This window comes from Lytechinus pictus, chromosome 8 (genome assembly GCF_037042905.1).
Source record: "Lytechinus pictus isolate F3 Inbred chromosome 8, Lp3.0, whole genome shotgun sequence".
In the NCBI taxonomy this organism is placed as follows: Eukaryota; Metazoa; Echinodermata; class Echinoidea; order Temnopleuroida; family Toxopneustidae; genus Lytechinus; species Lytechinus pictus.
In genome coordinates this window covers 20,892,474-20,909,785 of record NC_087252.1, presented here as the reverse complement: position 1 = coordinate 20,909,785, position 17,312 = coordinate 20,892,474, and the positions used below count along the sequence as shown (strand labels likewise).

Sequence of the window (17,312 nt, the reverse complement as noted above, 5' to 3'; positions counted from 1 at the left end):
TGAAAGTCTATGAAATTAGCCACCTGTCAGAGCCCGAGAGACGAGTGTACAGAAAAGTCACTCGGAGTGTGACGTCACCGGGGGGAATTTAGTATAAGAGGTGCCTGAATGTCATACAGAAATGCTATGCAGAGAGAGAAAGATATTTTACAATTTTTTTTCAAAGCAACTCAAATCAAACAAATAGGACTGATATGTACAAATCTTTACTTTCCCTGTATAAAAAACAGTATGAATAACCACCATGAACTCTTCAATCATGATGTAAGATAGCAAACAGTGAGTTATTGAATGATATTTTCACTATTTCTCATTTATTTTATCACGATGTTCAATCAAGTGAGTAGCTGGAAAGTAATTCCGGCGGCTAGCTCAGCGCGCGCTGAACGCATAATACTAGTACACACAACACCCAGGCATTGAGTGTACTGTTATGGTCAGGTATGTCGACTTAGTTCATGGCCGTGCAGCGATCCCCTGGCGTTTTTTCTTCTTTTCTTTTGTCTTTGACTCCACTTTTATATCCTCTGGATCATTTCCACTCATAGCTCATTCCACAGAACAATCTTGAACCAAACGTATAGTATTCTTTCTCGGCCTTCTGAGTTGTTTTCTATATTTAATTACGCTAGGGGTCACCGTCACACATACAAACGCAATTCGGAAGTGAGTTGAAGACAGAAAGATATATAGTAATTAGTATACATCTCTATGGTTGAAGACAACAAGAACGGTACGGTAGCTCGACAGCTAGCTGCGCCGGAGCGGGCGGCCGGTCGGCACAAAGCAATTCCGCAACCAACTGTGTTTTTTTGCAAGAGCCGCGTCACACGCGGATAAATATGTCATAATAACACGTCTGCTACGTTATCGACTGGTGAGAAGATCTCGATCAAATTTCATATTATTCACCTTGAAATTATTCCTTTAGGGTCTATGGTATCATTCTGAGGGAATTCACATATTTGGAATAATAGTACGCGCGGCCACAAATATTTTAATCATTTCCTCTTTGCAAGTTCTATGGCTCGCAGATACAACTTCAACTGCAGTTATTCCATATATGAAGGAGTACGTGCATAGTACACAAAACGGCACTGCCTTGTTTACTTCACCGGGACCGAATACCCCCCGGTGACGTCACACTCAAAGAACACCCGTCTCGGTAGGCATTGCAGGAGCGAACTCAGGGAAAATGGGTAGGGATAAATCGTTCAAATTCACTATTTTGAAAAAAGAAAATGGGGGGTCGAATCACCTATTAGTGTTTTGGGGGTTGTAAGGTTGCTATTAATGTAAATATCTCAATATTTGGAATCGTCTTCTTAATTCAACTTTAAGCAACTTGGCTCTCAATCCTTGCATTCACCCGGTCTTTCGCGATTACCGGTAGTCTTTTTTTCAGCCGGTAGGTGTTTGATATACATAAATATCATAACAGATACAGGGCCTTGTTTAAAGGCTAGTGTCCAATTTGAGTCTGTGCTTGCAGACTAGCCCCTGAATACCTGTACATCAGGGCCCCGTCTTACAAAGAGTTTACGATTGATCCAATCAATCTCAACTGTATTGGAAATCCATCCATACCATAATTTTTTCTACAGAAAATTTGCACAATATCCTCAGTAAACAAAGAGAATCACACTGTTTCTTCAAGAGAATGTATGAAATGAATATATGATCATATCTAGAAAGTATTGTGAAAAAACAAAAAATCGCATTTTAGATGTTGCTGGCTTTCCATAGTTGTGGTTACAAAGTTACAAAGAGTCACAATTGATCAGATCGATCGTAACTCTATGGAAATCCAATAATGTCATAATTTTTTTCTTTTGGAGATTTTGTTTGATGTCCTTTGAAAACAAAAAGAAGCATACTGAATTGTCAAGAAAACAGATAATGTATGAATATACATCATTTCTAGTACTATTATTTTGAACAAACGTGTAGTTTAGATGTTGACGATGGTGGCTTTCATAGTTGCGATAGATCAGATCAATCACAACTCTTTGTAAGACGGGCCCCAGATCAATTGCAGCTCTAAAGACGGGGCCCAGATACATTGACTGTTCACCATGTCAAGTTGTCAAACTGAAGAGATTTTTCCAGTATTACACATATCAACCAAGCCCTTGAAAGGGCCCATTTCATCCTGCCGAAATTAAACTCTTGTCAAATTGACTCAAAATGAATGAAACAGAACTTTTTGTTTGATCAATTAGGGCATGGCTCTCGCAAGCTGTCGTGTATTGCTGCTTCCTAATTTGAAGGGATATTGGAAAATATAAACAGAAAGACAGAGAGAGACCATCCCAAAAAGCAAATATACAATATGAAAAATGCGCATCTTCTCAGCTTGGGTAATTTCATATGTATTTAGACCTACAAATTGGCTGGATTCAATCTGAAAATATATTTTCCACCTCGACTTCAACCAAAATTGTTGTTGCGTGACCACTTCTGGATAATCTGGAAAGTACATGTATGACCTTATTTCATGACATTGTCATCCATCATTGGTCAACTTCCATTTCATGGAATCTCTAATATTTTGCTTTTTAGAAAGCAATACTGTAAATGTAGTACTTTTACAATCAAAGACTATTTACTTTATGATTTAAAACTGTGTTTACAAGCAAACACGACATCTTTGTTCAAGTTCACACCATAAGAATTGTTGATTGTTCCTCCAATCTTGACAAAAACACATGATGAACATTCATTTTACTCATGCTGCCCCCAGCGCCTCAGTTTTATAAACTTAAAATTCACTCAAACAAGCTACACATTGGACGACTTTAAAACTGCTTTTGAAACCCACTTTATTTTTTTTATTAAAGTGAACTCATTAACACTTGTATGCATGAATATAAAAAGTTACTCTTAAATATATTATTATTGTTTTAAAAGTTAAGTTTAAAGGAAAAGTCCACCCCAACAAAAAGTTGATTTGAATAAAAAGAGTAAAATCCAACAAGCATAACACTGAAAATTTCATCCAAATCGCTAAAATCAGAAAATTATAACATTTTAAAGTTTCGCTTAATTTCACAAAACAGTTATATTCACATCCTGGTTGGTATGGTATGCGAATGAGGGGACTGATGACATCAATCACTCACTTCTTTTGTACGTTATCATATGAAATATTCCAATTTTCTTATTGTTGCCCTGTGAAACAAATTTTATTCCTCACTGAACATGTGGTATTGCCATTGTTATAACATTTTATGGCTCAGTCATGTTGGTCCATATTGTCAAATCTGATTGATTAAAACAAAAAACAATTTTTAAGAAATAGTGAGGGACATTAATATCGACTCTCTCATTTTGCATTTCACTGAGTTGTGCATATCTGTTTTGTGAAAAATAAGCAAAACTTTAAATTGTCATTTTTTTAACTTTCTTATTTTACATCTGATTTTGATGAAATTTTCAGCATTATGCTTGTTTGATTTTTCTATATTGATTTAAATAAAAAAAATCCATGGGAGGACTTGACCCTTCAAGACTACTTTATCAACAGGCCCTGCAATAAGAAAGTACAGCAGGCAAAATATTTTCATGGGCAACTCTTTACATCCTGCTGCCTAAATCTGCAACATTAAAGCTGTTAAAAGGTGGTTTCAGACCGCCTCGAAGTTTGTCAGTTCCAGGTATTCTCTGATCGGGAAATTTACCCCGATCAGAGAAAATACCAGGTATTTTGGTAATGTGAAAGCAAACTACGCATAATTTCCCCCGAAACGAAATACCCGCTAAAAAGTAGGTACTTGGCGAAATTACGAGAACTTTCGCGGGGATTTTTCCAAGGTCGCAGGTATTTTGGCAATGTGCTAGCAATTTACGGGAACTTACAGCCCAGCGTGTCGTTGGGCGCGGGCGCCGTGGGTGGCTGCTGGGCTAGTGGTTTTGAATCTCGCGCCTTGCCTGCTTATTAGACCATACTGCGCATGCTTCTAACTTCAGGAATTTATCCCAAAGGGTTTTTTGGGGGGGCGGTGTGAATGCAGGAATAATTAATGGGTATTTTTTAGCCTAAAAATGTTCTCGTAATTTAACGGGGATTCTTGTGATCGCGGCGGTTTGAAACCACCTTCTGTACATGTACACGTACAACAAAGAGTTGACTTGAATGTGAGAAAAAAGAGAAAAATCAAACAAGCATGATTCTGAAAAATATTGTCTATATTGGGTGTAGGTTTGTAAAATGAGAAAGAGATGACATTTCAAAATTTTGCTTTTTTCACAAGGTTATGCACATCTCGGTGATATCAGAGAGTTGATCCTGTCACTCACTTTTTTCTTCTGCATTGAATGAATTATGTTGCTCAATATTAAACTGTTTGAAAATTCAGTGAAATTTTGTGCTTTCTTTTCTTATTTTTCATCCAATTTTGATTAAATCTTGAGTTTACGTTTTACCATTTAAAATCAACTTTATGTTGCGGCGGAATTTATTTTGGTTTTGATACAAAAATGTCCTGTTTCATCAAGAAAATTGGAGGAAACTTAAAACTGTCGACTGACCTCTATTTTTAAAAACACTTTTATTTTTTGAATGTACATGTAAACAAACTCAGGATATTTCTTCGCTCCTAAATTGGAGTCTTTATTACTTTAAAAAATACAATGTGTTGTTGAGATTTATTTAATGGATGCTTTTACATGGAAAGCAGGATATGTCTTGATAGTAAAAATAATCAGATCTATCAAAATGTGCTGTACATTTAAACGTGCATGGGCCTACATGTAGTATGGTAACTATTTGTAATACCGTATTTCAATTCAGTGCTTCATGCATAAGAAAAGGAAATTGTACCAAGAGTGAGTTCCATTTTAAGCACACTATGCACTTGAAATTGAAACTGAAATTGAAATTGAAAATTACATTTCCTTACAATTATTCCCATGGCATGGATTGGAAGTTCTGCCTGCACGATTTGATCATGATTCACATTGGGTGATTTCAAGTTCAGTGTTGACCTATTGGTGTTTAATAGTGTTTGGTAATTTTTTTTCACGAGTATAACACCAAACATATAATGAAGATGGTCCTGAAAAGTCACTCACTAGTTGTTGAGATGTCAATCATGTGATCTGGATCAGTTTTACAAACTCTGAATAGATTTTGGAGCTAGGGGAATCAATCCAAATTATTGGCAGCTACAAACAAGAGGGGGGGGGGCACTCACATATATTGGTGGTACGGGGACGTGCCGCTTTGTTAACCAACTTTTTCAGACACAATTTTCAGTGATCTAGATTCTCAGAATGAGAAAAGTTGAGTTCATAAGCCGCCCAGCCCCGCTCGCAAGACCCCTGTTACGAGACATCTCAGTTGCCCAGCCCTGCCAAAATTGTCGAGCACCGCAGGCGAGAGATGCACGTACGGCTTCGCAACTCCCTACACATAACTAGTAGCCGTTCCATGCATGGCTAGCGCATTCACAGCGTAATGGTGCACCGTACCTACAGTGTCGCGATCCTGTTCTGTGGACCCTGTTGTTCACACCACGCAGTATACATGTACATGTATATTTAGTTCCCAAGACCCCGTTCTTTTACCCCTTACTCTGTTCCTTTCAGAATTTCGTGAGGCACATTCCCATCAAAAGATAATTTGAGTGCCCCCCCGGGCTACAGCTACAAGGGCAATAATATGCAGTGCTTCAAATTATTAGAAACATAAATGTGTTTTATTACGCACTACAATAGAGTTAATACAGTTCAAGCATCAAGGAATAGCTGTGTAAAACCATTGCCAGTCAACTAATTTCTAACCTGCAAAACTACCTATTTACAGTATAAGGTCCAGTCGATAATTGGTCCATGGTTTTATTCGGGAAGTCCTGCATAAATTCAGACCAAGTTGAGTAGCGTGTAAACAGTGCCCTGCCTCCTGTCAATATTCCCCTTGACTAGGCAAACAAACCCTGGAATGACTAATTATTACTATCACAAAGTAGGCCAGAAAGTAGCCTATTGTTTATTCACCGGTGTAGAGTTAACAAGGCATTATAATGAATATGTACACAATTTTTCCCTCTGTACATGTTTGCATATTAATATACAGTATCACATTGTCTTGTCTGATTTCAAGTTCAACTTTGGTGCTTATTAAAGGACAAGTCCACCCCAACAAAAAGTTGATTTGAAAAGAGGGAGAAAAATCCAACAAGCAAAACACTGAAAATTTCATCAAAATCGGAAGTAAAATAAGAAAGTTATGACATTTTAAAGTTTCGCTTAATTTCACAAAACAGTTATATGCACATCCTGGTCGGTGTGCAAATTGGCAGACTGATGACGTCACCCACTCACTATTTCTTTTGTATTTTATTATATGAAATATGAAATATTCAAATTTTCTCCTCGTCAAGTGAAACAAAGTTTTATTTCTCCCTGAACATGTGCAATTGCCATTATTTTAACAGTTTATGGTTAAGTTAAGTTGGTCCTTATTGTCAAATCTGTAAAAATTGAAATATTGTATGATTCAAACAATAAAAAACAAAAGAAATAGTGAGTGATGGACATCATTGACTCTCTCATTTGCATATCGCTGAGTTGCGCATTGAACTGTTTTCTGAAAAATAAGCGAATCTTTAAAATGTCATAACTTTCTTATTTTACATCCGATATCAATGAAATTTGCAGCGTTATGTTTGTTTGATTTTTCTCTATCGATTCAAATCAACAATTTTCTGGGGTGGACTTGACCTTTAAAGGGGGAGTGAACTGTGTGTGGTCTCTCATTGACTGTGCGTTATAAATATATAGTCTTAAAATATACGTTTTCAGATATCTACTACTACTACAGAGAATGAATTGACCTATAATTGTATTTGTAAAAAGAAAATAAAATGTTTTGAGAGGAAAAATAATTGTTTCGCTACTTGGTAACATAATTATTGCGGTATAAATGTATTGAGTAGTTAATTAGCATGTTATCATTCAAGTGGGTCTATATTACCAGACTACACTAGCATTATGGGTCAGGAAACTGTCCAGGTATGAGTAGTTGGGGACTCGAGATGGCGCTATTGGTTTGTATCTGCTTTAAAGGGAAAGTTCAATTCAATTGTTTTTTTATTTTCCACTTTCAATCTCATATTTACAATTATTATACAATTGACATAGTAGCATAAAATCACTTATGAAGTATAGATACAAAAATTGATAACATTATAACATTACAATAGACAATAATCAAATTGAAATATAAATAATTGAAAGGGAGGGAGGGCCAACTGAACATTGTAATACAAATCATTTGCGTGATAAAAAAAAAAATCATATAGTGTATGCAAATAATTAAAGGTTTCCTTATTAAAAAGCCCCTTTCACAATTGGTGGTGCGACTGGCTACAACCATTGCGACCCTGATGATAATTTTTTTTAAAGCATTGGATGCATCCATTTGATGCCACTCTTTAATAATCTTTGTGCGTACTATACTTTTTGAAGGGGTTGCAATTTATGATGGACCACTATGTAGAGTGCAAAGTTTCTGTATACATGTAGTTGTGAAGGGGGGGGGGGGTATAGAGACATGAAAGTTGCAATTAGATTTTAAAAAAGAGTTATCAAGTACATTATACAAATAATGAATGTTTATGAGTGCAATGGACAGAATACTTCATGAGGTGAAAGATGAAATGATCCATTCAATGAGGTGTAGCCAAGTTGAATGGATAATTCATTTTCATCTTTCACCGAATGAAGTATTCTGTCCATTGCACGAATGAAAATACATTCATTATTTGGTTTATATGACACCTAATTTTTTTTTTCATATGAAATTCATGAATTTCGATGCAAAACATGCTCATGCAGTTCGAGTTTGGTCTGTTGATTGTTACGTCGTTCCAACATGCGCACTGATGGTGCATGAGCTGCAGTCTCGGTGCGCGAGTACAGTGGATAAAATCGTATGGATCCGAAATTGCACGATGAATGGATAGAAAATTGTATGGTTGATGACGTCATTGCCAAATGGGCTGAATGAACGATATCAAACAACCAATCAAATCTCAAGGATCTACATGTATCTAGGTGTCATATAAAGTCAATTAAATTTATTGATTTGTTATAGAACTTTACGTGTTTGAACTGAATGATGATTTTAAGCACTGTTTGAAGTCACTGAAATTTGTGAGACATTACCTAGTTTTGAGCAAGTGCCATGAATGCCCAGCAGAGGCAGATACTGGTGCTATACAAGAACCTATCATCATCATCATCATCTTCATCATAATCATCGCCATCATCATCATCATCATCATCATCATAATCATCATCATATATGCATTTCTAGTATGAATGTTATCCTTCCCATTCCTGAACACATGCACTATACATGTACATGTATACTGTGTTAGCTATGTCAGTTTGCGAATTGAAAGAAAATATTCAATATCATCTCTTTTTTATCATTTTTTTTTCTCATGGATTTCCCAAGAAGGCCAGTGTTGTGAAAAAATACTAGTACTATTAAATACATGTATGCACATCACTAGTAGTCTAGTATGCACATATATGTATACCCAGATGTTGTGTGTCCGGACAATCAATTTTAAACAGCCATTTGACAAAGTTAGCAAGCAAAGTTTCATCAATGTTTAGTGCAAAGTCTTGGCAATATTATAGAGAAAAAAAATGAAAAATTACAACTATTGACTTTATATTTTTTGTACATTCCATAGACTAAAAAAGGAGGATTCAAAATTTTAAAGTGTCCGGACACCCGACCCCCCCCCATCCTATCGTATTTATTCAAGTTTGATGTCTGCTATTGTTTGTTCAAAATGGGAAGTAAAGTGTGGGAAACAAGATTTTAGGCTGTTTCCAGGCAACAAAAGAGGCCTTAAAATGATGAGTTTAACAAAGGAAAGCATGAATGCATGTTGTCATCATTTCAATGCTCAATAAACTGCAGTGGAACAATAAAAAAGGTATTATGAGGTGCCATCAGAGCCGGGTATTTTCTGAATACATATATATACTTCATAAATAAGTTAGAATTCTTAGTCAGAGTTTTTAAAGGAAGAAAGGATAAAAACGAGCAAAAAGATGATGAAAGGTCAAGCTTTGTTACTCAAAAAACCCCTTTTATTAAATTTAGAAGAAAAATAAATATGACGTCATATTTTTAGGTCATCTCGTTCCCTCCCACTCTTATCCAATTGAAAATATCCCATGGCCAGCATGGCTGCCCCTGCTGAAAAGTAAATACTTGTTATAATCAGGTACATACATGTACATGATTTTCAAAATTGCTCTAACTTTTGCAGGGATTCTATTCTAAAAATATCACCAAAATAACATGATTGCTGAAATACTTTTATTCTGTATTATAAAGCTCAAAGTTGAAAGAGGGAATTTCCCTTTGTTCACACAGAGCTACCTTTACAAGAGAAACCGTTTAGGTATTAATCAAATTGGTTATTTAAGAAAGCAAATAAAACAGTGTGTCAATATTTCATAGTTTGCTTTTCATGTCCTTATTATTTATTAGGCCATGCTATTCAAGTAAAGAGTGAAATTGGTATCGGTTCTCATTGACAGTGTGACACATGATGAATGGCACAGTGTTCAGTACTTCAGTTGTGTATTGACAAGCTATAAAAGAAGGGACGAAGTATCGTGTGATTCTCCTTTATAGTTTTACAACTCTATTCCATCAAGAAATATGCTTTCAATTTCCTTTCATAGTAAAGGGAGAGCACCGGTTGTTGAAAATATAATGTCATATTTGGAGTTGAAAATCCGCAGTTAGTTTTATTTTTTTCACAAGCATCTCAAACAGCATTTTAAAAGTTTTAATTTCCATAACCCCAACAACACAATGAGGACCCCAAAAGAAACATGACAACAACAATAATAACATACAGATGACTCACATTTTGGAAGAAGATTATATTTTCTGTCTTTAATAAAATTTTCATTTCCACAGATACATGTACACACAGTTTTTGCTAGGTATACAGGAATACATGTACATGTACTTGATACATCATTGTATGCCAAAACAGGGGCAATTGACTTTAAATTGACAATAAGTTTGCATTGCTAGTTGTATTGTTGCCTATGAAGAAGGAGTTATACCGATATATGGATTGAGCAGCTGGGGCCCTTCCCAAAGATGTAAATTATTAATCCATGTTTTTCTTTTCTTTGTCTCAGAATCCATCTTTAATTATTCATTAAACAACCTTTTCTCCTGTTTATTTATTCCTTCACCAGATTCATCAAAAGGCGCAGAATTCGGTCATCTATCACCGCCGGCAACCGTCTTCATTATTCTTGCATCAGCGCTCTGTCTTCTGACGGTGCTAGCTCTCTGTGCTTGCGGGGAGAAACCCAAAGAGTAAGTGGAGTTTTATTGCTTATTAACTCTTTGTCTTTGATTGAACCAGTAAAACTTGCAAAAAACTATGAGAACGCATTTATGAAAATCAAGGGTGATTGTCACCTTTAGTGCTTGGCAATATTTTGACATTATCGAAATTATGCGATATATAAAATACTGAATATTCAATTATGGTGAATATTCAAATATTCAATGTGGAGCGTTGGGGAACAGTGCATTTGTCTTCTGACATTGAAACAGGGTCGTGGGGTCGAATCCCAGCCATGGCATAATTTCCTTCAGCAAGGAATTTATCCACATTGTGCTGCACTCAACCCAGGTGAGGTGAATGGGTACCCGGTAGGATGAAATTCCTTGAATGCTTGAGCGCCTAGGCAGTCCAGCTAAAGCCGGGGTAATAATAATAGCAGGGCCCGCTGGGAGAACAGTTTTCAGAACTGGCTTCCCTTGGTCAATATAGATAATATTATTATGGTTTTATGATCTTATTGATACATAGCGGAAACATGGTATGACCAGAGTATTGTTGATTATGTAAAAGTTAATTAATATTTGTTGCTGCTCTGTATTGCTTTAAACTAGTCAGAACTTAGTATAAAGATGGTACCCAAGTGCTCTCTCAAGTAACGATGAAATGAAAGCCTTGCTTGCCTTTTTCCTCTTCCTGCTCTCTGAATTTTACATAATGAACTTTATACAGTTTATGTAATGAATTTTCAGACTCGATGTCGATGATATATGTCTTTCATAAATAGGCAATATTTTGGTGACCAGTGGTATACAACTGATATTGAAATTAGATATCGACCAGTTCTAGATACAATGTGTCATAGTACATGTAGATCTAGATAAATCCAGGATCTGTTTCAGACAGACTTTACAAATGCATTGTTTCCTGAAAAATCCAGTCAGCCATTCATATTGCATGATTTCAGTAGCTGTTAATATCAGATATTGTTATTATGAAAATATCAAAAGAATGGCTTATTAACCCACTTTACAAAACCCCTAATCGTTTATACCACATAATATCATTGATAAATACAGGAAAATCAAAATGAATGTACACCAGCACCACAATCCCATTTCCGGTCTGAAATGAAACCCTATAGATACTAAATTACCCTATACCACATTATATCATTGATAAATACAGGAAAATCAAAATGAATATACACCAGCACCACAATCCCATTTCCGGTCTGAAATAACCCTATACCACATTATATCATTGATAAATACAGGATAATCAAAATGAATCCAATTATACCCCAATCCGATTTCCTGGTATGGAGCACCACCTCTTCAAAAATGGGATTCTTCAGGTTCGAAGTACTGTATCTGGATGGAGGGAGCCATTTTCGCGGGGTTAGTTAAAAATTGTGACGTCAGCAATGAACTTCATCTCTCATTAGTTATTAACGTTTGCCTAAATTCCTTTTTTTTTAAACAATAATACACATAAAAGTCATAAAAATATGTTTGAAATGTGTTTAATATCATATTATACATTAGTTTCAAAATACGATTTGATGTATTTTAATGACAAATTTTACACCCTTATCTACGATTTCAAAATTCGCAAATACATGTACATGTAAGCTAGCGATATTCTCTCTATAGATAATTTTGCCAATTTGGAAGTCGTAGTTATGGTGTAAAATTTATGAAAACTCATCAAATCGTATTGTGAAACTGTTATACAAATGTGTGATATATTATATTAAACAAATTTTGAATAATACTTTTTGTGAGTTTATCTGTACATGTGTATTTGATTTGATACTTGTAAAATTTAATCTATAATAGGCAAACATACAGTGTAAATAGTAAAGATGTAGTTCATTGCTGACTTCACAATTTTGAACTAACCCACGAAAATGGCGATCTCCATCCAGAAACTTTGAACCTGTATACATGTACATGTAACTTTCCCATACTGGGTAATCAGATTGGGGTATAAAGTGTATTCATTTTGATCATCCTGTATTTATCAATGATAATGTAGTATTAGATTTTTGGTTTCATATTCCTTTTATAAAAATATGATATGTGAAATGGCTATATGGGATGGAATTGAAAGGAAAGGAAATAACTTGATTGTCTTGATATCATTAATGAACAATGATCTATGTTTATTCAAACATGTTTTCATTATAACAAAAAATAAAGCAAAGTGTAGCACCACCTACTGTTTTAGCAGCATTTGCCTCGGTATTGATTTCAACCACTTCCTAGTCTAAAGATCTAAAATTACTTATTCTTTTTAGCCTGTGGCGATACCAGTTCCCTATCTCCAGTATAATACTTTAGTTTGGAGCCCCCACCACGTGAGTTTATTATCATAGGCTGGTCTCCCACAGGGATAAGTCATGCCTGCGATGCTGTATTAGATTATTTTGAGTTAAATGGGGCCGTTTCAAATCATCTGAAAGCTGTTCTAATTAAAATCAGCATGCAAGCACATTTTTTATAGCTCGGTCATTTATTCAGTGTTCTTTTTCTGTAATGTTTATGATTGTCTTTGCTCCACATTTTCAGACTATCATGATTATTATAATCATCATTATTATCATCATCATCTTCATCATCATCATCATCATCAACATCATCATCATCAACATCATCAGCTTTATCATCATCAACATCATCCCCATCGTCGTCGTCATCGACGTCATTGTCGTCATCATCATCATTATCATCATTATCATCATCATCATCATCAACATCATCCCCATCGTTGTTGTCATCGACGTCGTTGTCGTCATCATCATTATCACTATCATCATCATCATCATCCCCATCATTATCATCATCATCATCACCATCATCATCCCCATCATCATCATCATTATTATCATCACCGTCATCATCATTATCATCATCTCCATCATCATCATCATCATCCCCACCATCATTATCATCATCATCATCATCATCTCCATCATCATCATCATCATCATTCCATCATCATCATCATCTCCATCATCATCATCATCATTCCCATCATCATCATCATCATTGTTGATGATCATCACTTATTTCATGATCATGAAGGTCATGATTTGATCATGATCAACAACATCATCATGATCATGATCATTTTCGTCTTTTCCTTCATGACCAATTACCACTACCATTTTTATAAAGCATCATGCAAGAAACCATTGAGAAAGTATTGCACTCTCAGCACTTTCGTAAAAGAAATCCATCCAGTTATCAGGACTTCATCTTTCAATATGAAAAAAGACTTATGCCTGTACATTATTATAGGATCAAGGAGCTTTACAATGTAATGGTCCACGAAAGCTATTTATACCAGCTTTTTGTTCCTCTTGAACAAAGTTAAAATCAATTGCATTTTGTGAGACTTTCTAACAAGTACCTGGCTGCTGCTAATACGTTTCATGCTAGTCATGATACTAACATGATCCACGAGATTAGTAACTCCTGGATTACTTGATCCATGAAGGGGCCATGTAATGAAATGTATCCATTTTTGGTAATTTGCTGATCCTATAAAATTAAATCCAGCATGCAATCGGGATTATAAAGCTTTTTAGTGATCTCTCAATCATGATAATTGGTTCAAAATGGTAGAATGTCACAGCATTCACAACAAAAACTGGTGTTGACTGGCCGGCCGGTGTAAAAAGTACAGAGTGGACCGTGGGGGGGGGGGGGGGGGGGCAGTCAAATGTATTGCTGTACACATGCGTGACCAAATTGTTTCCAAACACCCCTAAACAAGTTTTTCTCTGTGTGCAAAATAACCCCCTAAACAAGTTTTTCGTGGGCTTTATTTACACATTTGGCCCCTAAACAAGTGGTTGCCAGAATATGACCCCAGGGAAAAGCTTGGGCAAAAAAACATACCCTAAACACGTTTGGCTAGTCTTGAAAATAAAAGCTTTGGAAAAATAAACATACCCTAAATACATTTGACCCTGCAAATGACCATTGACCAGTCTTTCAAAACCACCCTTTTCTTTGAAAATCAGTGTTTTTGATACCCTTAACAAGTGCACGCGCGGCCCGCGGCCAAAACTGAAAAAACACCCCTTTAAACACGTTTTTTGTGTCATGCATGTGTACAGCAACATATTTGACTGCCCAACCCCCCCCCCCCCCCCCCCGGGAGAGTGTATTTCCATTTTAGATTCTATTTCAAACAAAATACAGTATGGATTATCAATTAAGAAAAAAATACTCTCAGGCCTGTATTAAGTTGGGATGTTGGAGGGATTTGAACTCACAAACTCACAAAAAGAGTCCAATGCTTTAACCTCTCGAGACCTGTGTGTAAAACAAAATAAAAATGTGTTACTTTATAAATCTCATGTTATTTCAAGACATACTTGGCTGTACTTTCACAGAATTGTTGTCATCAAAGAGAATTTTTTACCATCAAATCAAGTCCATACAGTACATGTACAATGTGTGAACAATTCTTTGTCACCTTTAAACCCCCAACCCCCTCCCCCAACCTCAATACATGTACATGACTCCAATATCTCCACGCATTCATGACAACAGCCCAACTCATCGGGCGAGGCCGCTGCATCATAGGAACGGTTGCCTAGCAACCCGTAATCCACATCCCATGGTGGGACGTAGGGGGTGCTGATCCGCCCCCCTGCGTGATGGGATCAGCTGATGGCTAGAGATTCTATGATATCCAATAGGTGATTAGTCATTGAATTAGGCCACTACCTGGTTCAACAGGTGAGAGCGTCAGTCATGGGGTGTAATTCCTACCCCGTAATTGGTTATCAAAGGATTTGACTAATTACCTGTCTGATGAGAAAAAATAGAATACTCTACACCTAAAGGCATTGACATTGTATTGTATCCTACACTTGCACACTTGATGAAGGGTGATCAGAAAAAAATGTAATTTTTAAATTTTTATTTTTTGTGGGGGACACTATCAGTGCGGTAGTACAAGCATGTATCCTAGTCTGCAGGCGCAGACCCTGATTGAAACTTTGATCAGGAAGTGTGTCTCCACGCAAAGACTAGCACATACAAAACTTGCTGAGCGAGAGGGCCTTCAGTACACAAGGCATCAGTAGGCTGCACATTCAGACCCTTAAGTCGAGTGAAGGGTTTGCACAGCAGACTACATGTACATGTAGCCATGCACTAATATATGCATACAGTAGTCTGCAGGCACAGATCTTTGGTTTTCGCAATTCGCCCTGTGTTTAATGCAGAGTCTGACTCTGAAGAAGTGAGACTAGATTCACTATGTACTGTGGCACAGACAGAGCCTTTGGCATCTAGTCTTTAACTCTAGACCTGGTATTGGTTAAAGTGTCAAATGAGTCTGTGCTTGCAGACTATGCATACAGTACATGTACATGTATGCAAATTCTGCCCATTTTAATAATTTTATGAGGCAACACATACATGTACATGAAATGATTGGTAAGAAATGCTCAAGTGCTGAGAAATGAGCAAAATATTTTAAAATCATGGCATTTTTGCCAGGTGAAATAATAATAATAATACAGTCATAGTTATGACGATCCTCGGTGTGCAGCGAGGCTTTTCAGTGTAGATTTGATCTTTTTATAAACTTTTTTATAGTTCATGCGTGAATTTTTATAACAATTAACCCTTAACCTTGATTTTAAAGGTAAAAGAGAGTAGTTGCAGCAAACAATTATTTCATGAGAAAATCTAAAAATCATGATTAATTGTCCAAATATCATTACATATAGATCTGGTTCATTAATTTAAAGGACAAGTCCACCCCAACAAAAAGATGATTTGAATAAAAAGAGAAAAATCCAACAAGCATAACACTGAAAATTTCATCAAAATCGGATGTAAAATAAGAAAGTTATGACATCTTAAAGTTTCGCTTAATTTCACAAAACAGTTATATGCACATCCTGGTGGATATGCAAACGAGGAGACTGATGACATCATCCACTCACTATTTCTTTTGTATTTTATTATATGAAATATGAAATATTCTAATTTTCTCCTCATTGTCAAGTGATACAACGATTAATTCCTCCCTGAACATGCGGAATTAGCATTGTTTAATACCTTACGATTCAGTCAAGTTGGTCCTTATTGTCCAATCTATAAAAAATGAAATATTGTATAATTTAAACAATAAAAAACAAAAGAAATAGTGAGTGATGGACATCATCGACTGACTCATCTAGTTGTGCATATCACTGTGATGTGAAAAATAAGCGAAACTTTAAAATGTCATAACTTTCTTATTTTACATCCGATTTTGATGAAATTTTCAGCACTATGCTAGTTTGATTCTTCTCTATTTAATCAAGTCAGTATTTTCCTGGGGTGGACTTGACCTTTAAAGTAAACTTATCTTTGGGAAATCATGAAATCTTCACTCAAAACCGATAATTCTGATGATCACTAACACAGAAAAGCATATGTGGGACAATGTATTATTATTGCTCGGAAAAATATCCGACATTTGATGGAATATTCCGTGCTTATTTTGCTGATTTCTCAGCAATTTCACATTTTCTTCCAGATCCACTTTAGCACATATTTTTTATTCATATACAAACACTTGGATGTTAATTTTATTTGATTCTGTTTGAACTTATTTTGAGATCGTTACCACAACTGGCATTTATCTTTAAATTCTTTCTCATGAAATTATTCCATGTTGCAATTTACTCACGTCTAGCTTTGATGTACATGTAGATATGAGCATAATGTTTAACCAACTCATCCTTCCTGTTCTATCTTTTGCACTGGATGTCTATTAAGCTCTGGTTATTGTTTGTTTTTGTTTTTTCCTGCAGTGAAAAACCACCAGCCAAAGCCAAAACCAAATCCAAATCCAAAACAAGAGATACACAGAAGGAAAATGGTGCTGAGATTGTGGTGAGTATGGCTGATGAGTCATTGGTTGTTGATACATGCATGGGGGGGGGGGGGG

General features: G+C 35.9%; 1 protein-coding gene across 1 annotated transcript in view; it reads left to right on the top strand.

Moving 5' to 3' along the window:
* The window catches only part of LOC129267037 (collagen alpha-1(I) chain-like), a 40,836-nt gene that overhangs the window by 7,431 nt on the left and 16,093 nt on the right, over positions 1-17,312 (top strand). The window contains exons 2-3 of the mRNA XM_064104160.1: positions 10,189-10,372; positions 17,176-17,257. Of these exons, the coding sequence (XP_063960230.1) occupies positions 10,189-10,372; positions 17,176-17,257 (266 nt within the window). The remainder of the gene's footprint in view (positions 1-10,188; positions 10,373-17,175; positions 17,258-17,312) is intronic.